At 32.6% G+C, this 24,118-nt stretch overlaps 1 protein-coding gene and 1 pseudogene across 2 annotated transcripts; both read right to left on the minus strand.

Moving 5' to 3' along the window:
• Positions 1–2,886: 2,886 nt before the first annotated feature.
• On the minus strand, positions 2,887–16,024 carry LOC148612123 (D-beta-hydroxybutyrate dehydrogenase, mitochondrial-like; annotated as a pseudogene).
• A 135-nt stretch (positions 16,025–16,159) lies between these two features.
• Positions 16,160–22,160, minus strand: LOC148612124 (D-beta-hydroxybutyrate dehydrogenase, mitochondrial-like). Of its 2 annotated transcripts, none has more exons than XM_088593254.1 (6): positions 21,844–22,160; positions 21,328–21,522; positions 20,102–20,254; positions 18,982–19,175; positions 18,323–18,562; positions 16,160–16,624 (listed from the first exon to the last, which is right to left on the minus strand). In XM_088593254.1, exons 1-6 carry the CDS (start codon positions 22,031–22,033, stop codon positions 16,613–16,615), a joined length of 984 nt encoding a protein of 327 aa, XP_088449380.1. In that variant the 5' UTR covers positions 22,034–22,160; the 3' UTR covers positions 16,160–16,612. The 2 variants fall into 2 exon arrangements, with proteins under 2 accessions (XP_088449380.1, XP_088449379.1); XM_088593253.1 differs by lacking the exon at positions 16,160–16,624 and adding an exon at positions 16,844–17,882 and having other exon boundaries at positions 21,844–22,159.
• Between the last annotated feature and the right edge of the window lie 1,958 nt (positions 22,161–24,118).

The following is a 24,118-nucleotide window of genomic DNA, read 5'->3' on the forward strand; positions in this document are numbered from 1 at the left end:
TATTTCTTTAGATCCATTGTTTATCATGTTTTACACTAGCCAATTTCTTCTAAAAATGAACTATATTTCAGATTAATTGTGTCATAATGTCAAAATAAAAGCTGCGCATCATTGACATCGATTGACACACAACGAAGTGTCTGTAGTGGGATGGAATTCGAAGTAAAAAAAAACACAAACAACAACAACAACAACAAAAACAAAAACAAAAACAAAACAAAACAAAACAAAACAAAAGCAATAAAAAAGCATGGCATGAAACAAACAACGTACAGTACACAAAATTAATGTAGCGATTCAAATAGAATAGATTACACATAAATCACACTTGTCGTATAGAACTTAAGCACTAGCAATATAAACTCCCTCAGAAAACCCGGAAATGGCATCAGGTGCTCCGTAAATCTCAAAGTACAATGCAAATTCTTTTTATTAATTGAAAAATATTTTCATTGACAAAAGGGAGATAACTCATTATTTTTGCAAATTTATGGTTGCTTTATTTATGAACTTTAAAATCATTTTCTGAGCCGTCCATTATCGGTTTAAAAATCTTTATACTATTTGACATTCATAGATTTTGTATGATATTTTGGCACCAAAAAAAAAAAAAAAAAAATCCAGTAGGAAAAATAATGTTGTGCCACCAATACCACATTTACATGGCAAGCCTCTCAACTGGATAAAGTACTATAGTTACTATATTTAAGAATTGAATGTTTCATTCAGTTTAATGTTTCAACGGCGTGTAAAAGCGTTGGCCGTAGCATATTTCCAATGAAATGCGCTTATATGTAAATACATATATAGAAAATATGCAACACCCAGTGAACAAGTAGTCCATATGTAAATAGATCGGAGACTCCTGAAACATCCCTTGTAAAGCGGTAATCCAACGAGACAGCGTATTTTAATGATAATGCAGTTTCAATTTTAACGAGTTAAATGTGTAAAATCTGCATCAACTGACACTATTCATGTACTTTTCTGTGACTTCCAGCAAAACGACTTATTACAAAATCGCCAATGAGCTGTGGGGTTAAATTATAGAGCAATGCAAACATATGAAAAATATAAGCAATGAAAAGAACTATTTGTCTACAAAAGTTGTTGGAATCGACGAGGGAAATAATTCACTTCATTTTCTACCGATCTCAGGAGCGTGTCCACAAATCTATAAACGAGGAGTTCCAAGGTATCACTTGTTCATTTTCCATTTTTGCCAAACTTATGAACACATCAATAAACTTTCAATTAGAAAGAGTAATCAAGGGAACCAAGGTTATAGCGGTAATCAAAAGAATGTAATCCAGGGACAAACACCAGATATGGAAAACAGACATACACAAAAAGAACATAAAGTAACTAAAATCGTACACACAAAGTAACAAAAGCAACTTCGGACTCCATTAAAAACTGGGAACATGGACCAGGTGCACCGATAGGGTAAGCGTCCTCTGCTTTTCTAGAAACACCCACCGAGTTGTCCAAAAAGTCAAGTCCGGGGTAGACAAACGAGGAAAGGAAAACTATGACCCGTTGAATAAATCCGTTTTCATGGTGCAGATGGATACACCATAACGATCCATAAAACGTCTGTAGTGATGACTTCAATCTTGTAGCAACATAACCCTGTTCCAGAAGCCTATTTGTTAGAGTTCTAGCGCGATACAAAAAGTCTGCGTAGTTTCGGCAAGCTTTGGCATAACGTATGAGTTGTGATATGAACACTCCATACGCAGGTGCCGAAGGGATGTTGTACAGATGAAAGGAAAGTTGACAATTCTGAATGAAAAGTCATCACGTTTGTTGTAAAGTTTGGTCAATAGTTTTCCTTTACCATCGATTTCTAAGTTTAGGTCAAGATATGAGGGTGACTTCACAGTGTCTGTAGTATCCTTTATCTCAAGTTCTTTGGGGTAGATGCGATGTATCAAATCCCCGAAATTAGGATTGTTTAAAGGTAATACGTCATCTATATAGCGAAAACTGAGATTGAAGGATCTAGCCAAACGATATTCTTTCTTTCTGATGAGATCACCAATAAAGTCAGCCTCATAAGAGTGAAGGAATAGGTCATCAAGCAAAGGAGCACAATTTGTTCCCATTTGGATGCCGACCGTTTGTTGAAAAACACGTCCACCACACTAGACAAATATCTTGTCGATTAAAAATTCCAGCATTTTGTAATAGGTTGTTTCAACCCACTTTCCCCGAAATACTCCTCGATCTGTCCGCCATCGGATCTTCTTTGTATTAAAAATTGGAAGATAAAGATTTACTTAAACGGGCAAAATATTGAATATTTCAGTTGTTGTCGTTAATTTGTTTCGTCCTATCTAATGGTATCAACGTATATCATCACTTACATTTAGATTACTTCTCATATACTTTTTTACACTGGAAGCAACTTATTTAAATTAAGTCTAAGACAACGAAATATTCACAGAAGACGGATCGTAGTATCTTTTACCACCAAATACTAAATATCTTGGCTTTGGGTTGAAATTGAACAAAGCACCTTTTATGGCATCAAGAACAGGTTTAGGAGACGAATCTGAGTTTTTGAATTTTGTACTAGATAGATATTTTTTAATATCTATAAAGAAAGAAAAAAAAAAAAACAAAACATTTATGGTAACAATGGTTTTTACACAGGGGCGAATTCAGTCGGGCGTGCCCCCCTTAAAATTTGCAAAGCATGGGTTGTCAAGGGTAGATTTAGGCGGTTTTAGGTTGAAACTTTGTGTCCTTGTTAATAACTTCAAACTATTCGTGTAAAAATAAGATAAATTTTAAATTACTTATTTTAAAAAAAATATCGTGATATTAAAGATTTTAAATACCAAGTGCGTCGACAGTGGCGATAATTATATATTCAATATATATGTGTCAATCTCCTGCTCAGAGGGTCTCCAAGTATGATGGTGTATAAGAAATAAGGACTATGATGATTGGAATAAACAATAAAACCCGTCTAAACCGAACCATAGACAAACAGGTAATTTCTAAAAACCAGCCATTTCCGGTTTCGACAGGTTTCACTGTATATATTTCCCCCCAAAAAATTGAGACCGACTCCTGCATATTCATGATCATGTTGGTTTCTCTAGCATGTAATATGTTGTTTTTAACGACTATGTCATCTTATTTACTCCAAGAAATTCCGTTAGTTGTAAAATGATGATGACACGAATGTACAAACCATTTCTGGAGACTTGGTTGAAGTTGCTTCATCAAACCGTCCGGGCTCTACAATAGAAACACCGACACCAAACTTCTCCATTTCCAGACGGAGTGAATCTGACATCGTTTCAACGCCATATTTACTGATTTGTATCCCGCTAGAACTCTAACAAATAGGCTTCTGGAACAGGGTTATGTTGCTACAAGATTGAAGTCATCACTACAGAAGTTTTATGGTCGTCATCATGAACTCGTGGATCGTTATGGTGTATCCATCAGCACCATGAAAACTGATGTATTCAACGGGTCATAGTTTTCCTTTCCTCGTTTGTCTACCCCGGACTTGACTTTTTATGAGCAACTCGGCGGGTGTTTCTAGAAAAGCAGAGGACGCTTACTCTACCGGTGTACCTGGTCCATGCTCCCAGTTTTTAGTGGAGTCCGAGTTGCTCATTTACTTTTGTTACTTTGTATGTATGATTTTAGTTACTTTATGTTCTTTGTTGTGAATGTCTGTTTTCCATATCTGGTGTTTGTCCCTTGATTACATTCTTTTGATTACCGCTATAACCTTGGTTCCCTTGATTACTCTTTGATATGCCGATCCTGAGGGCCAGGCATATCTGCCTCTTACACTGCTGATGTTTACTATGCGGCCTGTCCAAGAGTAGATCCAAGGTCCAAAAACATTAAAAGCTCAGTAGCAATTGACAATTCTCAATGTTTTCAAACATGCACCAGATTATGATGTGAAGAGAAATTAAAGGTTGCACTCGAAAACGAAAACAACACACTCAAAAATCGGAATGAAACTCGAAAAATGTGCACATTTTTTACGCTCAGAAATCTGAATATCGTAGAAGGTTCAAGCCCAAAACTGGGATAGGGGTCTAACCTTAGGACCCCTGGATCCCCAACTGATTAACATTTTTCATCGCATGACAAAAGCAATATTTTCAATCATAATCGCTCTTGAAAAATATCAAGTTTTTATGATGCATTTTGCATAGAATACACTTCAAGTATCTTACTTTGTTAGCATGAAAAATCAGTTTAAAGTGATTTGTTTGAAAACAAAATCAGCCATACATTTTTGATGTACAATGTACATGTAAATTAACTTAATGGATATTATTGACCGATTGTACAATGATGCTTTTATAAGAAGTTACAGTAGAATGATCATAGTAGAAGTTCATCTTCTTTTAAGTTATAATTCATTCTATCGATTTTCCAATGAGAATAAGAAGAAAAATCATATGAAACCTTAACAGAATCACTTTGTGTGTGACACTTCGACCAAAAAATCCCCCCTTTTGCACGAGTCTTGGGTGGACTACATGTACCTTAAATTAACCTTTAGACTTCCGTATTATTGGCAAAAACGCTTTGATGATGGCTATCTGTCCCCAGAGGTTTGTATCTATGACCTGTTTGTACGGATCCGATGTCATCATTTCAATGTCACCAGGAATTCCGAATCCTGCATTGTTAACCACACCTCATAAACCTAAAACAAATAAAGAATGTTTTTTTACAAAAGTATTATTTTTAGAAACATAAACAAGCCGAATAATGTAAAAAAACTAAAACATAAACAAAAATAGTAACAAACAATTAAAAAAAAAACCAAAAAAAAAAAACAAAAACAAAAAACAAACAAACCTTAAATAAACAGTCAACATAAGACAAACAAGAAGAAAAACACAAAAAAGAGCTAGAATTAAATTAATTTTCATATGTTGTTATTGCATTAGTGATCAACATATGTTATACTCACTAGAAACAAGAATGAAGCTAATATCATTATTTTCCAGCAGGTTAGTATCTAACACCGTTGTGTCTACCATTTTTGAAAATTCATTGCAAGCAACATTTTTGTGAAATACATTTTTCATTTTCTTCCACATAATTGATAATTTTGTATATTTAAAAAATGAAGCTGATTTATAACTTAATTGGCACCGAGTCTTTATACCAAAATAAGAAATAATAGTTTTTAAACGAAAGGGGAAAAAAAGAAAAAAAAAAAACAAAACAAATTATCTCATATTTTTTTCGTATCAAAATTTTCATTGCCATAGAAATTGAAAATTTTTTGCATAAATCGTATAGAAATACGTCTTTGATGTTACCACATATTATACTTCAATAGATGAAAGTTGTTTTTCACCTCATATCTGAATTGGAAATAGTTCCGCCCAGTGCTCTATTTCCGTTGTATACCATTAGCAGACAGTAAAGAAAAAAAAATGGATAAAATTGACAACAAAGTCACAGAAGCTGAGAGGGATTAGAGGAGTATAAAAAAGTAAATGTCTGTGGTGTTCACCCTACTTGTTTAAAGTTGGAGTTTGTTTATTTTCAATCGTTCTAGTTTCTGTATATAACAGGAAGGGCATTTAAAATTAGATAAGGATCTTTTGAACATCGTTATTGACATTTGTTGCCCTTGGTTGTCTGTTGTGATATCTGCATAAAGGAACACCACAGACAATTTTGCCATTTATTTCTTATAGTTTCACTTGTTCCTTAAAGAAATTATTTACACCAGCCACAAATTGGAATGATAGTAGAGTTAACAGAATTTAAATATCGGAACATAAAGCAGGTAAAATTATAACACCCTAGACACTTAAATATAATACCAAAGATAAATTCACATTTTCTGTAAAAGGTATATGAACATTTATCAAATAATAACTTGAAAATGACTTATTTTAAGGAACGTTTAAAATCTATTTTTCGTCATACATAAACACGATGTAGGTTACTGCTTTTTTCTGCCTTTTTATTAACATTAACTCTATAGACAAATATCTCAAACAACAGACAATTTAAGAAATTTGATAGGTATGTTTGAAATTTGCATTCGGTTACCGTATACGTCTTCCGGAACAATATATTGGATCATAGTCTCCCATATTACATATTCCCATATGGTATGTATGCATTTGAACAATTTTGTTGACCATTTAGCATCAATAATTAGCTGTTGTTCCAAATCAAATGAAAAATAAAAAAACAAAATTTTTCCCCTGTATTATAGAGATATAACTGTAATGGTTATTTGTGGTGTTACCGTTGTAATAGTTAATCTTAGATTTGAAAAAAAGAATTAAACGCGTTTCATTTTGTTTTTGCTTTCATTTTCGTTGTCATTATGAGGCGCATGGGTAGTTTGTTTATTTTGTTGTTGCATACTCTTGTAATAAAAGTGAAATATTATGCACTGATGTCTGTGAATGTGTTACGATTTTTCTTTGGTGCTACTTCATATAAACCTTGTACAAAATTTGCCAAATTTTCAAAGGTTATTTTTACATCTCTCTTTTGTTCATAAAAAGTATGAATGTTGCAAAATTTCTCAAACTCTTTTTTATTGAAGTCAACCCAGTAAACGTGTACAACTCTACAAGCTGAAAAGGAAATAAAATTTGGTTCAACTATGGTAAGAAATTCATCGTATTTTATTTCACAGAAATTCTTATATAAAAAAACATATGTATTTTGGGATTTACCCATAAAGGAAATATTAAATAAACCTTAAATAATCTAAAGTGCAATTACCCGTTCCAGCATTGTCTACTTTGCTGATAGCATTTCCTATATCAGCTTTATTTGTCACATCTATCTGAATCACATGCAGGTTCGACAATTTCTTTTCTCGAAGTATTTACGCACCGCTGCCATTTCCATGTAAAACACTATCAAACACATAAAACCCATTCTCCGCAAATAAAAAAAACTGTAAAACCAACAAAAAGTAACAAAGGCGCTAGAAACTGGCTAATGAACTCATGTAATATTCTGTATTTCATTACGTTTTTATTTGAATTTTATTTGTATTAAACTACCTTTTACCTTTTAAATAAAGCGTTTGTTCAATTTAAAAAAAAATATTATTGATTATAATTACCATTACCGGTGACTGGATTGACATTGTTTTCTTCTTGTCAATTTCGAACGACATATTTATTGAGTCATAGCTCTGAAGTCCTTGACAATACAACTGCATAATGATGAAAGATTAAATCATCACACATGTGCAGGTGTTATTTATTGTTTTAAGTATATAAATGGACGTGATGTATTACACTATCTAACTGTATATATTTATTTAATAAAGAAATTTGATTTTTGCCTCATAAAATTACCTTTATCGCAACCTGTTATCAACACTGCCTTCGATTTTGCAGGATGCAACTCAACTTTTTATTCATTTCTTCTAATTATTTGAACTCTATCCATGTTATAACCAAACAAACAAGATACACATAAAATGTTGTTACCATTTCATACAATTTGTAAAACATTAATGCTCCTATGCAAATTCGGCTTATTTTCTCCACATCGGAAATTTTCAGAATTCAAAATATGGCAATCCATTAATTTGCCAACATATTCACATTATGTATGTAAAATTAAAAAAAAAATGGTTAAATGCACAGCACATACAGAATATTACACATGCACACTTTGAAAGTATGCATATCATAAAGTAAGTAATTTTTAGGTTGAAACCTCAGGCACTCGAGAACAGGATATAGTAATTTTACATTAAAAAAAATAAAATCACTTATTTGTTTTATTCATTGAACAAACAACCAGCCCTACTGCACATGTCTGTCCCGTTTTTTTTTCTAGTATGGTGTTTGTACTGGTTTTCAACTACTTTAATTACTGTAGTTGTTCTATCATTTCATAATTTTACATTAAATAACTTATGTTTTCTTTTGCAGTCAGTTTCTTAAAGACTTTGATAGTTTTCACTATAGGTTGATGACTGAGATTTGTGCGCATGATTGTTTTTTTTACTCACACTATATAAACACAGACCTCCAACAAATGAGTGTCAAATACGGCCGACAAGTGAATTTGATCACCATAACGAAGTTCTGATAAACACTCGTTTTAAAATGGCATTAGTTTATATGATAGAAATATTTAACGTTACGTTTTGGTGTTATATTTTATTCTATGTTGAATCATGTCAAGTAAATAGCAATGAATTTGCAGCAAATATTTTTGATTTTCTAGTCAATACTAAGATATTTTTATATGAGTTGTCATCCAATTAATCTATGCCATTTATCTAATGGACAAGCTTTTAGGAGGACTTTTTTTCCGATAGAACTCTGTACAAATGTGTCAAATTATGCAATTTGGATGTTTCAGGAAAAAAGTCACAGATTTAGATTAACAGCAGCTAATGCTGATGCTGAGCGAGGCATATCAGACGCTACGATAAGAGAGTTGGGTCGTTTAAACTGAAACGCATTCCGTATGTATAGCCGGACATCTGAAAATCTTTGAATTAATGTATCAAAGAACATTGTACTGTAAAAGAAGGCCATATCATTTGCCATTGTCTATTTTCATATCTTTTGATATATAAATGTATATATCACTGCATGAAATGATACGGTTAAGCATTTTAATTAAATATTAAATTTGTAGTTTAAATTTAAAGAATAATTTGCGACGAATCAATTTTTATCTTTCGTAAGGAAGAAAATTATTCATTAAATTTCAAGTTTTTTCGTGTTTTCTTTAAATTTATATCCAAATAAATGTGTCATATATGGAAAGAATAATAACAAAATATATATGAAATTTAAATGTTTTAATGTAGATTGATGCACACTAATTTTGCAATCTAAATACAAATTTTCTTTCGTTTTAAATTACTGATATACATTAAATTCCCATGAATTTATGTACAGAAATAATTTGTAGATATTAATGCGAAATAATTTTAAAATATATTAGTACTACTTGTATTTTCCATTAATCTATTCAGTTTCTTACAAATATTTTTGATCAATATTGCTTGTTTCTTGAAACGTATTATTTACAGGCATTGGTATTACCATGTCATAACACGGTATATGATGCACAGTTTCGTTTATTTGTTGCTGCTACATATCAGTCCTTCTTTAAAAATCATAATAAATACACTCATTGTGTACAAGGTTATTATGAACAATCTTTAGTCTATTTGACATGCATACAATTTGTAGGATATTTCGGAACAAAAATTGCAGTGGGAAAGCACTATGTTATGCCACAATATCATATTTACATGAAAAACCTCTCAGTTGAAAAAAAAACTGTAGCAAAAACATTGTCTACTATACATGTTGTCGTACAAGCAGAAAAAGCCCAAAACAACATTGTTTTTGTCTGCAAAATGTTTTACATCCCATGTTTATTATCAGAGGTAGACGTAGAAAATAATAGTAGTGATAAGACCTATACTGCTACCACACTCTCCAAAGAAGAGATTGTGGAGAACCATAAATCTGTGCTATCCTCTTTTGGGCTCTCTACCAAGGACGATGATTGTGATTTACCGTCTATGTATTGCATTCCTAAACTCCACAAGAATCCATACAAACGTTTCATAGCTGGATCTGCAAAATGTACCAACAAACCTCTTCCAAAACTTTTAACTTCAATACTCACCACTGTCAAAGAGGGTTTGCAGTCCTACCACAACACTTGTTATTCCTGTAGTGGTATTAATTCAATGTGGATCCTGAAAAATTCGAACGATCTTTTGGATTTGGAGACAATCAGTGCAAGACTATTATCTGAATATAATAACATTCAACCTATGATTTTTCAACACTTTATACTTCTATGACCCATACTCAGTTAAAATCCCGACTTAAAAACATTATACATCGTTGTTTTTCCAAAAAAAGATGGTACACCTAGATACAAATGCATAGTTCTTGGTAGAGATTCCTCATACTTTGTAAGAAATAATTCCAAATCATCTTCCAAATACACAGTGGAATATGTTTATAAAATGCTGGAATTTTTAATCGACAACACATTTGTCCAGTGTGGTGGACGTGTTTTTCAACAAACGATCGACTTTATAGCTGATCTGATCCGAAATAAAGAATATCATTTAGCTAGATCCTTTAAGTTTCCGCTATATAGATGACGTATTATCTTTAAACAATCCTAATTTCGGGGATTTTATACATCGCATCTACCCCAAAGAACTTTAGATAAAGGATACTACAGACACTGTGAAGTCATCCTCATATCTTGACCTACACTTAGAAACCGATGGTAAAGGAAAACTATTGACCAACCTTTACGACAAACGTGATGACTTTTCATTCAGAATTGTCAACTTTCCTTTCATCTGTGGCAACATCCCTTCAGCACCTGCGTATGGAGTGTGCATATCACAACTCATACCTTATGCCAGAGCTTGCCGAAACTACCAGACTTTTTGTATCGCGCTAGACCTCTAACAAAGTTATGTTGCTACAAGATTGAAGTCATCACTACAGAAATTTTATGGTCTCGTGGATCGTTATGGTGTATCCATCTGCACAATGAAAACGGATTTATTCAACGGGTCATAGTTTTCCTTTCCTCGTTTGTCTACCCCAGCCTTGACTTTTTATGAGTAACTCGGCGGGTGTTTCTAGAAAAGCAGCGGACGCTTACCCTACCGGTGCACCTGGTCCATGCTCCCTGTTGATAGTGGATTCTGAGTTGCTCATTTGCTTTTGTTACTTTGTATGTATGATTTTAGTTATGTTCTTTATTGTGTATGTCTGTTTTCCATGTCTGGTCTTTGTCCCCTGATTACATTCTTTTGGTTACCGCTATAACCTTGGTGCCCTTGATTTTTCTTTGCATAAGGTATCATGCACTGACTACTATTGTCCGGATTGATGTTTCATCCGCATGTCAAAGCGTTGACCATTGCACATTTTCAATAGACTGTGATTATTTGCACATTATCTATATAACAAAAATAGAAATTACAAAGTGATCGAGTAGTCCACTTAATTTTGGGCATGTCCTATGTAAATACATCGAACACTCATATAGCCTCACTTGTAAAACCGGTTTTAAATGAGATAGCATATTTTAATGTTAATGCATAATTTAATTACAACGCAATGTGCAAAATCTAGATCAACTGACCCTGTTCGTGTACTTTTCTGTGACTTTCAGCAAGACGACTTATTACAAAATCACCAATGAACTGTGGTGTTAAGTTATACAGTATTGCAAACATCTGACAAATAAGAAGGAAAAAGATCTGTCTGTCTACAATTTTGTTGAAATCAATAAGGAAAATGATTCACTTCATTTAACAATCTTAGGGGCGGTCAGGAAATTTACAAACGACGAGTTTGTGGCTATTACTTGTTAGTTTTTACCAAACTTTTGCACACATTAATTAATTTGCAAAATGACAGAGACTTCACCGAAATGCTCATGAATCTGCCACTGGATCTTCTTTGTATTAAAAATTGTAAACGCAAGAGAAAGTGTATTCAAACCGGCAAAATATTGGATCATTATGTTGTTGTTGATACATTAATCTGTCATTAAATATCAACTCACTGTTCGATTACTTTATACTAAAAGTAATTTATTTAAATAAAGTCTGAGACAAGGGAAAACTAACAGAAAACGGACCGTAGTACCTTTTACTACCAAATGCTAAATAGCTTGGCTTTTGGTTAAAATTTAGATGTAGCTGAGGGCAATTTTGAAATATACCTCATTGTTCATGAGGTATATAGAATACTGTTCACCATAGCATGTCTTAACATTAACGGTAACAATGGTTTCACATCTATGTGTAGTATTATGATATATGACCTTGATATTGCTGAACTGTTTACACCAGTGCCTTGTATATAGCAAGAAAGTGTCATTGTTAATAATTTTAATATTTATGTAGATAAGAAATCCCATAAAAATCCCATGATATTAAAGATTTTAAATACCAAGTGCGATAAGTGTATTAAATATATATGTGTTTCAAAGTGTACACCTCTGCCACACTCAGTATTTAAACCTGCCACTTTCTGCAAGTTAGTATTGTACAACGAAAATTGCGTCGCGGAGTCGCGGATTTTTTTCCACATTTTTTTCACACACTGTATAATAGAGCCTGACAGCCAGCGGAGTGATACATAGTGAATTAGGAAGAGGTTATAGGCCTGCGGAGATTGATGTGTATACATTCTTTTCCTCTTCTCCCAAGTTTGTATACTAGGATCTTTCTGTATGTCTCTACACTATTCTTAAACTCTTTAGAGTAGAAGTCTTTAAATAAAATCTGAAGGTAATTCGTGCATATGAACACCCACTGAACTAGGTTTTAACTCTAACTCAGAAACAGTTACAGACCACATACAGATCAGAATACAGAAAAGACTACAGGTAGCTATGTAAAAAAGCATCGTTATTTTGGTGGATTTTTCTACCCCATTTATCAACTCTACCATAGGCAGTGTCTGAACTTTATATATTAGGACTAGTATTTGATAATGCAAGTATGATGATGTTTAAATATGAATAATATGGTGATCGGAATAAATGATGAACCCAGTGAAAACCGAACCCTGGACAAACCGGTAACCTATGTAAACCAGCCATTACCTGTTTAGACAGATTCAACTGTATAATGTTTCTTTTCCCCCCCAAAAAAGAACATAATAATAATAATAAAATAAATATAAAAATTGAGATTACTACTGCATGTAGATTGATTGCAGTTGCTTCATCAAACTGTCCGGGCTCTACGATCGAACCACCGACACCAAACTTCTCCATTTCAAGACGGCGGGAATCTGACATGTTTCAACGCCATATTTACTGATTTGATATGTTAAACATTTGTCATTTACTTTTTTTCAATAAAACTGTTTTTATAGTAGTATTCATGTATGTTGTAATATTCCTTCATTTTGCACTTTACATTCTCTGTATAAACCTGGAATGCTTATATACAACTAGAGTCAGAAGAAGTTGGAAATTGAATATACTTTGATATTTAAGGAGTACTTAAGAAGGTTGACCAAGGGTAAGGGACAAAATACTTCATCTATATAGCGGAAACTGAGATTAAAAGATCTAGCTAAACGATGTTTTTTCTTTCGGGTCAGATCTAAGTCAGCCTCATAAGAGTGAAAGAATAGGTCAGTAAATAGAGGAGCACAATTTGTTCCCATCGGAATGCCGACCGTTGTTGAAAAACGCGTCCACCACACTGGACAAATATGTTGTCGATCAAAAATTCAAACATTTTGAAAACATCTTCTGTATATTTGGAAAATGATTTGGAATCTTTTTTTTACAAAGTATGAGGAATCTCTACCAAGAACTATATATTTGTATCTAGGTGTATCATCTTTTTTGAAGAAACAACGATGTATACTGAGTATGGAGTATAGAAGTATATAGTGTTGAAAACTCATAGGTTTTAATGCTATTTTGATAATGATCTTGAATTGAGGGTATCCAAAAGATCTTTCGAATTTTTCAGGATACACATTGAATTAATTATATTACGGGAAAAACAAGTGTTGTGGTAAGATTGGAGACCCTCATTGACAGCTGTGAGTATAGAACTTAACAATTTTGAAAGAGGTTTGGTGGTACATTTTGCAGATCCAGCTATGTAACGTTGTTTGTATGGATTATTGTAGAGTTAAGGAATCAAGTAAATAGATTGTCATGATTGTCAGTGGTGTTACCGTTGAAATAGTTAATCTTAGATTTGTAAAAAAAAAAAATCAAACGTTATTCCTTTGTTTCTGCTTTCATTTATGTTATTGTTAGGAGACACATGGGTAGGTTGTCTGTTTATTTTGTTGTATGCCTACTCTTGCAATACAAGTAGAATACATACGCACTGATGTTTGTGGTGTTACATAAATGTCTTTTGTGTTACGAATTTTCTTTGGTGTTACTTTTTAAAAATTTGTGTTTAAAATGTGTCAGTAATGTTTAATTTAATCGCAATTATGACATGATTACAGAGTTTTTGCATCCACTTTTCCAAGCTTATTTCTACATCTCCCTTTTGTTCATAAAAATCATGAATGTCGCAAAATATCACAAACTCTTTTCTTTTTTTTTTTTTTTTTATTAAAGTCTATCCAATTATCATGTAAAAATCTACAATCTGAAAAGGAAATGAAATTTGACTTTTGTAACATTGATGACATCCAGTGACTTGAGAGATTTTATATTTGATATTTTTATATTTGATCAGTGTGTTATTTTATGATAGTAATATCAAAGGCCGAAACCCGGACCCAAATCTTCCTAAAAAGTGTCTAATTCTCAGGCAAGAAAATTCATTATTACATATTTATATGTAACATTGCTACAATGATGTTGAAAATCCCCAGGCAGAAGTTCGTCATATTTTATTTCAAAGAAAATCTTATATCAAAAACTATATGTATTGTGGGAATGACTCATATAGAAACTATTAATCACATTATTTCTAAATAATTTAAAGTGTACTTACCATTTCAGCATTTTCTACTATGCTGATACATTTCTTATATCAGTTTTATTTGTCACATCTGTCTGAATTACATTTAGGTTAGACAATTTCTTATCTCGAAGTATTCCCGTACTACTGCCATTTTCATGTAAAACACTAGCAAACACATAAAACACAATATCCGCTAATCGTATAACCAAATGGTGACCGAACCCTAATAAAAATATGTAAAATAACAGAGAAACTTACAAAAAATCACTGGTTAATTATAGTAATTATCACCAATCACTGGATCGTTTCTTCATTATTGAAAATAAAATCAGTTTACTTAAGGTCTATTCTTAATAATATGGTGACCGAACCCTTGATAAAAAATGTGGAAAAAACTGTAAAACCAAGTAAAAGAAACAAAGGTAATAGAAACTGGTTAATAACTACATATAATATTATGAATTTCATTACGTTTATATTTGTTTTTATTTGTATTAAACTTTCTTTTACCTTTTAAATATAGCAATTGTTCACTTAAAAAAAAAATTGATTACAATTACCAGTGACTGGTTTGACGTTTGACATTGTTTTCTTCTTGTCAATTTTGAACGACATCTGTATTGATTCATAACTCTAAAGTCCTTGCCAATACAACTGCATAATACTAAAAGATTAAATCATCACACATGTGCAGGTGTTATGTATTTTTATGTGCATAAATCGACGTGATGTATTACACTATTTAACTGTATATATTTATATCTTAAAAAAATTTTAATTTAGTCTCTTAAAATGACCTGTATCGCAACCTGTTATCAACACTGCCTTCGATGTTGCAGGTTGCAACTTCTTATTCATTTTCTCTAAGTATTTGAACCTATCCATGTTATAACCAAACAAACAAGATACACATAAATGTTTCATACAATATATAACACAATAAGGCTCCTATAAAAATTCGGCTTATTTTCTCCATATCGGAAATTTTCAGAATTCAAATTATGGCAATCCGTTAATTTCCCAACATATTCACATGATGTACTTATAATTTAAAAAAAGTTAAATGCATAGAACACACAGAATATTACACGTATACACTTTGTAATCACTTGTTTCAAAGTATGCTGAACGCTGCAGTCATAAATACACAAGTAGGTAATCTTTAGGTTGAAATCTCAGGCAATTGAGAACCGGATATAGTCATTTTTACATTTAAAACCCAATTAAATCCATCGTTTTTATTTATTGAATGCACAACGAGCTCTACTGCGTATGTCCGTTTTTTTAAGTATGGTGGTTGTATTGGTTGTCGATTATCTTAATTACTGAAGTCATTTTAGAATTTTGCATTTAATAACTTATGTTTTCTTTTGCGGTCGGTTTCTTAGTCTTTTTTGTGACAAGAAAAAGAGCGATAAAATTGTTTAAATTATAATCGAAATTTTTCTTTTCCACGGGTACATGCTGGTTAAGTTCATTTTCTGTACACAATGCTCTTGGGTTTACCTTTAACAAAATATAGTTTGTATTTTAATTTCAACAGTTGTATCGTAGATGTTAACCACACTTCCAGTAATCAATTCAATTATTTGTCAACTAAGTATCAGAAATACAATCCTGATACAACAAGTTTTCACAGAGAGTTAAGACTTTTTTTTCTTCATTATTGACAAATTTCATACGTCCACATAACCGTGAATAAGTTGTTTATTCTACAGTATAATTATCCATCTGACATTTCACATATTACTGATAATTTAAAGTAAAAGAAAACAAACACACACGAGAGAAAACACATTTTATGCGTTCAAGCGTTTCCTCTTCGTTGAATTGACGTTCAGTGCGTAGTAACACGACCGGTGTCTTGCAACACGCTCAACTTTCCTAAGCGTCTAACTTCATTCCGTTTTTTTTTCGGTTGGAGTCGTGCTGTTTGCTTATCTGTGTGTAATTTTTGTTATTTGTTGTTTTCGCTTTTGTGTGTTGTAATATTAGTGTTCCCGGTATTGTGTTGTTAAGAGATTGTCCTTCGATTAAACTTCCACTACCATTTCTTCAGCCCATAAATGTTTTCCACTAGTAAATTTCTTGGTTAAAATATGCTACATTTAGATTGGTACTCTACCGATTATCTTCCTTGGATTACGTGTCATACTGTCAAAGAAGCTACACTATCAATTACGGTGTAACTAATATATACAAAAAAAACATACAAACAAACAAAAAAGAAACAGTAAACAGAAAACAAACCGAAAAAATAAAATAAAATAAAATAAGAACAAAATAAAAAATACTGATAGCGTCAGTAGTCGGATAATTCAAATTCGCCAAAATCCAAAATCATGGCCTGAACATGAACACAGGAAACAAAGACGATGTACATATACAATGTATTGAACCGAATAAAATAAATTACACATAAAAACTAAAGACAAATCACACACTCACACAAAACATAAGCACTAGCAATATAAACCCCACATAAAATTAGGAGTGACATCAGGTGCTCAAGAAAAGTAAGCATGTCATACTCCGCCAGCAGCACCTGTCATACTGCAAGTAAGTACAATACGGTAATAGTCTGGCACCAACATGTAGCTCCCCAAATTGAACATTTAATTTAACAGCTAACTGAACATTAAAAACCTTTTCTGTAATGTTACAATAACTGACAGTGTTACATGTAATAATTAATGTCATTGAATTACATGACATCTTATGACAAACGGTTCGTCTGACATGTTCTAAACAATGTTTATTCAGTGAAAGTTGTTGATATTATTTGCAATTTACTGCCATTAATTGACATTGTTTCATCATATAAAACATTTGAATGCATTTTTCCTCAAAACATTGACAAATACGTACTGTTTCTTACATTGTGTAAAAAAATGGCATTGTGTCTTCCGCCATTGCTTCCCGTATACTATGTAGTGTTTCCAATTATGTGATTTACTAACATCTGATTTTAATTGAATACGTTGTCTTGTCCGACTAATAGTGTTCCTATAATATATATCAGCTGATGCTGTCTAAAGAATAATGTTTCATTTTTGATGTTTCATCGGCGTGTAAAAGCATTTTCTACGAGGAGCGCTTATATGTAAATATACATAGAAAATAGGCAACACACAAAATGATAAATAGTAGTCCACTTAATTGTGGGCATAGACTATGTTAATAGCTCGAACATGTATTTCATCGACTCATGAAACATCACGGTGTAAAGCTGATTGTCTGATGCGATTAGCATATTTTAATGATAAGCACAGTACATGTAATTGTACATGTAATGTGTAATATCTACAGCTAATGATACTATTCAGATACTTTTTCTGTGACTTCCAGAAAAACGACTTATTACAAAATCACTAATGAACTGTGGAGTTAAATTATACAGCGTTGCAAATATCTGAAAAATAAGAAAGGCAAAGATGTCTACAAAAGGTGTTGGAATCAAAAGGGGAATCACTTCATGTTTATACCAACTGCAAGGACAGGTCCGGAAATTTATAACCAAGGAGTGAAGATTATTACTTGTACATGTTTGCCAAACTTTTCCACACATAAAAAAAATTCTAACAAGACAGAGCAGTGGTTCCAACCACCGAAAAACTCCTGGACCTGCCATTTGATCTTCTTTGCATGAAAGATTTTAAACGCAAAATAAAGTTTATTCAAACAGGCCAACTATGGAATCATAAAGCTGTTGACACATTAATTGCGGTAATTTGTTTTTCCTGTCCTTTTTTTTAAATATCAACACTCACTTCATTTTAGCTTACTTCTCATATGCTTCTTTACACTAAAAATAACATATTTGAATAAAGTTTAAGACAAGGAAATACTCACAGAATACGGATCGTAGTATCTTTTACCACCAAATATTAGATATCTTGGCTTTGGATTAAAATTCAACAAAGCATCTTCTATGGCATCAAGAACAGGTTTAGGGGACGAAGCTGAGGGCGATGTTGTACTAGATAAATATAGTTCATGTGGTATATAGAAATACTGTTCACCATAGTATGTCTTCACCTCGTCGCTACCCTCGGCCCACATAACGTCGCATTCCATTTTTACTCTGCTACACTGAAAGAAAAATTGCCATGTAGCAAACGAACTTAGATGGAATTGTGTTACATTTTTGTACAATGAAGTGTTTTCAATATTGCGAATATTGAGAAACCCGTCTAAACCCATCCATAGAGAAAGCAGTAAGCTGTGTTACCCAGTCTTTTCGTAAAGTCCCCCCCATACCAAAATCAATACTTTTTGAACCCGTGTAAACTGAACAAATCTCTTAGTCCAAAAGATGTTCGGTATCGACAGATATCACTGTGTAAGATTTTTTTTTACGAAATATTTGTTTTTAGTTTTGAGATTGACTTCTGCATGTTCATGACAATGTTGGTTTCTCTAGTATAGAATATGTTGTTTTTAACGATATGTCATCTATATAATTTACTCCAAGAAATTCATTTAGAAGTCAAATAATGACACAAACAAACCATTTCTGAAGACTTAATTGAAGTTGCTTCATCAAACCATCCGGGTTCTACGATCGAAACACCAACACCAAACTTCTCCATTTCCAGACGAAGTGAATCTGACATCGTTTCAACGCCATATTTACTGATGTGATATGTCGAACCTGAGGGCCAGGCATATCTACCTCGCACACTGCTGATGTTTACTATGCGACCTGTTCAACAATAGTTGAAGTGTGTTTTATTTCTTGTTTCCGTTGATGCATCTTAATTCGGTATCAATTTAAATTTTTGAAAGGTTTTATACAGTCTATAATTTCGTTGACTTGTTAGAATATATGATAATATTCAAACTGTTTAAGAAACTCAAATGTTATCAAAATGTTTAAGACAAAAGGAAGAACAAACATAAAATATTGGCAAAACCAAAGGCACAAACATGCCGCAAACCCGTGGTTAAACGAAGACCAGGAACAACAAAAAGGTCAAAATTTAGCGTCTAGTATGCAATTTATAGGAGTAGACATTAAAAAAGAGGGATTTCAATTCAGAAATGTAAAAAGGAGTTTCCAAGGAATCATTTTGCTCAATTTTGACCATATTTTCGACGAAACTAATTAAATTTTCCAACGGAAAAAGGTGGGATCCAACCTCTGAAACCCTCTCCTGGATCCGTGCAATTGAATAGGTTTCAGAAAATGCTATGTGCTTCATGCGCGAAATTTTTTATTGCCTTCTTAGAATGAATTTGATATAAAAAGCATATCAAGTGTGAATTGTTTTATGCAAGAAAAATGAGAGTTAAGTGATTCTATTGAGAAACGTTCAAATACGTTTATTTCTCATTATCAGATTAGTTAATCTTTTGGTTTTAGTGACGAAATGAACAATTAATGTTCATACAAAGTCTTCAAGTACGATATATTGGAAGAGAAAAATATGGCAAATGATTTTGAGAAGTAAATCGCCTCCTAAGTTAAACTTTTTTATTCGATCTATGGATCTCAGGCACTAGCAGAGAGATAATGTATCATAATATATACGCTAAACAACAAGTATATGACATTTCGAGCAACAATACCCTCCCCTTTTGCATGGTCCTCATGTTGAGAGTATTCAGTTGTATATTGGTTAAAGTAACCTTTAGACTTCCGTATCATTGGTAAAAACGCTTTGATGATGGCTATCTGACCCCATAGATTAGTATCCATAACTTTTTTGTATTGCTCTAATGTCACCAATTCAATGTCGCCTGGAATTTCGAATCCTGCGTTGTTAACTATACCCCATAAACCTAAAACAGGTAAGATATTTTTGCACACTATTTTGTAAGAAAAAAAATCAAAACAACAAGCAAACAAAAACAAAAACAAAAACAAAACAAAACCCAGCAAAACCACCCCAAAAATCAGCATCAATAAATAAACAAATAAAAATAATTCCCTAATTTTGTTACTGTCTTTGGCACGAAAAAAAGAGTAATGATTAATTTTATTTTTATATGGACTTTGAGCAGTATGCTTGTATTTCTTCAGTTAATGTCATTGCTTATTTCTACTATTCAGTAATTAAGAAAAAAAATAACTAAATATATTTTTCTACTATTGTTGTATCTCTTTTGTTTAACTACAAAAACTGTAGTCTATAACGTGAATGGATATGGTTAATATGTCAAAGACACAACAACCTCACCGGAATGAAGTTGTCAGCCCAAGGCCACCCTAGGGTATTTACAGAACGACGAGGAACCTTCTAATCACAGGGCAGGCTGCAGTTGCCACCCCACCCCAAAAACAGCATTATACAGAGGAACATCCACATATACCCCATCAACATAAAAGTTAACCGCAAGTGAAAACGAAACAATACATACAGAGGCTAGGGATTCCTGACCTGGGACAGGCGCAAAAATTGAGGCGGTGTAAAAGCATATTGGCGTGATCATAACCGCCTTTTAAACCTGACTGTGGAAACCACATAACAAAATTAAACACACCTAAAATCTATCAAAAAGGACAAAGTCGGACTGTCCCTTGTTATAACAGAAATAAAGAAACTGATTATATACTGGTTACACACATATACGAACAAAAGTTAGTGAAAATGTAGCACAACCAATCACTCATGAAAGACTGCATACAAATGACGACTGTAACATTGTAAATTTCCTCTTACAAGATGTGCAGGTTTTGAAAGGTTAAAAGATGTTAAAATGAAATGCTAGCATCATAGCACCCGGTATATCCAGTCGACAATCGATTATTGGTCATCCCATTGTGAGAGTATAGAGTTTAGTTGTAAAACGACTCAATAGGCAAGAACTACTAAATATAGACATTATCTCTAAATAATCTGAAGCATAATTACCCGTTCCAGCATTGTCTACTATGCTGATAGCATTTCGGATATGAGCTTTATTTGTCACATCTATCTCAATCACATGAAGGTTTGATACTTTCTCATCTCGAAGTAGTCCCGCACCGCTGCCATTTCCGTGTAAAACACTAGCAAACACATAAAACCCATTCTTCGCTAATCGTACAGCCAAATGGTGACCGAACCCTTAATAAAAATATGTACAAAAACAGTGAAACTTTCAAAAATACACTGGTTAATTATAATAATTATCACCAATCACTAGAACGTTTCTTCATTTTTTAAAATAAAATCTCTTTACTTAAGGTCTATTCTTAACAATATCGTTATATAGTCATATAGCTCTAACTCCGTAACAATACAATTGCACATTAATAAATAATTAATAACCACACAGGTTAAGTTGCTATGTAAAAAGGGCATTTTAATATGTAAACAGATGTGATATATTACACTATCTTACTGTAGAAGTGTTATAAAGAAAGTATATCAGTCTCTTAAAATTACCTGTATCGCAACCTGTTATCAAAACTGCCTTCGATTTTACAGGATGCAATCTTTTATTCCTTTCCTCTAAATAATTGAATGTTATCCATGATACAGCTAAACAAAAAAGATTCACATAAAATGTTGTCACTATTTCGAACAATATATAACAAATTAAGGCTCCTATGCAAAATCGGCTGATTTTCTCCATATCGAATTGTCCAAGTGAAACAAAATCAAAAAATAAAAATTGGTAAATTTCCCATCATATGTATAAGAGAAAACAAGTGCGTACAAATGTGTAAAATGACCTTCACAAGTTCACTAGGTTATCAGAAAAAGATTACACGTTTATCCTTTTTATTCACCTTTTTCATAGTAGGAAACAGTTCTAGATATATAATGTTTATGTTGTAACCTATTGGTATATCTAAAAGGATAATGTTATGTTATCATAAGTGGACAGATGCATTGCGAGATAAACTATATTACTAACTTAATAGGAACACAAAGCAACAAAAATGCAAGCACAAATGAATACATAAATATATATAAATTATTCATTAAAAGAGAAATAAAGCCAAAATACAAGCATGATTAAAGAAAATGTTAAAGATAATAAGATAAAATAAAATAAATAGAAAAAAGTAATAAAAAAGGTTTGGAATACGTATATACCGGACACTACAAATTTAGATTTTCAACGAAATGGTTATTTCACAGTTTTTAACATTAAATGTTCATTTAAATCGACGGGGAACCATTTACGAAACAGCACAATTTACAAACAATATATGTTTACATAGGTGTCTGGTCAGTACTCTCAAACTTTGATGATTGATACATGGAATTCCAGGTCAATTAATCAGTTTTAAAGTCGAACGTTAATTCTGGAATTGTTTGGATGGAAACGGTACGAGTGCGGCTATTTGCGTTCTTCAAATAGAAATATTCGACGATTAAGTCTTCAAATGTAATGCGCTTGTCTGTTATCTAATGCAACTGGCGTGAAAATAACTAATAAGGTTTGTAAACGCGAAAGAAATGAAGGATTTCGATCGTAAAATTTGCACTATAAGACGTTATAAATATCCAAAGAAATAAGACATTACAGTAGATCTTGCTTAAACCGGACCGTGGTCCTCTTGATTTTACTTATCCATGGCGACGACAGAATTTCCGTTCTTCCCTAATCGGTGAAGAGTATATTTTCAAAATCTGACAAAAATCTTTATTCATATATTCGTGTTTGGAGTAGAAAAAAAAACACGAAGAAAATATAAATAGTCGACCAAACGATAACACACACTCTCCGAGGCAAGTAGTCAGGTGAATAATTATCGTCAAATCTATCATCTATTTTTATATATTCTCAATCATTGGTATTACATAAGTAAAACAAACTGTAATGCACGTAAAAATGAATTCAAAATAACTACAAATCGTCAGCTTAATGGAGACTGCAAAAATAAAGTTTATTCCCATTTCATGTGAATTCATGGGAAATAGTCTCAAAAATCTATTCTATCCCTATTTTTTAAGCGGCGAATGATCACTATTTTATTCTGAGACATCTGCCATAAATTGCATAAACGAGACCCAGTACTTGAGGTGTTAGAACATACATGTGAAATGCAATATATTTATATAGCCCAATTCCCAAGTTATTCCTTTGGAGAAAAAGAGGAAAACAACCGTACAAGCTACTCCACTAAGTTTTTGGTAAAGACATAAATAAAACAAAATATCCCATAAATGTCATTTATTAAATGACGAAAATAAAACAGTAAAATACGTAACATATGTACATTAAATTTGAGTGTCACTGTCAGAGATGAGACAAATGATATAAAATTGATAATACAGTTGACACTCCCTAAAAAGTATACAAACTTCCTTACAAAATAAAGGTATGGCATAAAAAACGGCCATAGCCGACATTGTACAGTTAATGGGTAGCTGCACCGATACGAAAACTGTGGCCTTTATAGAAAGTATTGTCTATACCAATACAATTGTAAAATCTTGGCCATTTGTGTAGTAACAAAATTGTGGGTTACAGGTTTATTGTTCAGAAAACTGAAAGAGAGGACCATCAGAGTGACCAAACTGCTGTAAGTATACAAAAAAACTCTGACAGGGCAGAAAGCTGTGTCAGACAGAGATATTGAGACAGGGTGATGTGACTTAATGTTCTTAAAATGGCACAGCGTCAACGTGGCTGTTTGTGGGAGAGGGGAAGACATATCTTTATCAAAATCAGAAAATTGAACATCACCTGTTTGTATTGTCGTAG

This window comes from Perna viridis, chromosome 7, assembly GCF_037379345.1.
Source record: "Perna viridis isolate PV_CMFRI_1.1 ecotype Kerala chromosome 7, ASM3737934v1, whole genome shotgun sequence".
NCBI lineage: Eukaryota > Metazoa > Mollusca > Bivalvia > Mytilida > Mytilidae > Perna > Perna viridis.

Bases quoted from the DNA above. Each gene is read 5' to 3' on its own strand.
- LOC148612124 (XM_088593253.1), bottom strand. From the start codon at position 22,033: ATGGAGAAAATCAGCCGATTTTGCATAGGAGCCTTAATTTGTTATATA. The intron at 21,523-21,843 runs GTAATTTTAAGA...ATTTTTATTAAG, and splicing joins GATAACAGGTTGCGATACAG to GGTTCGGTCACCATTTGGCT. The intron at 17,883-18,322 runs GTGAGTATTTCC...CTTATTTTTCAG, and splicing joins GATACTACGATCCGTATTCT to ATATTTGCAACGCTGTATAA.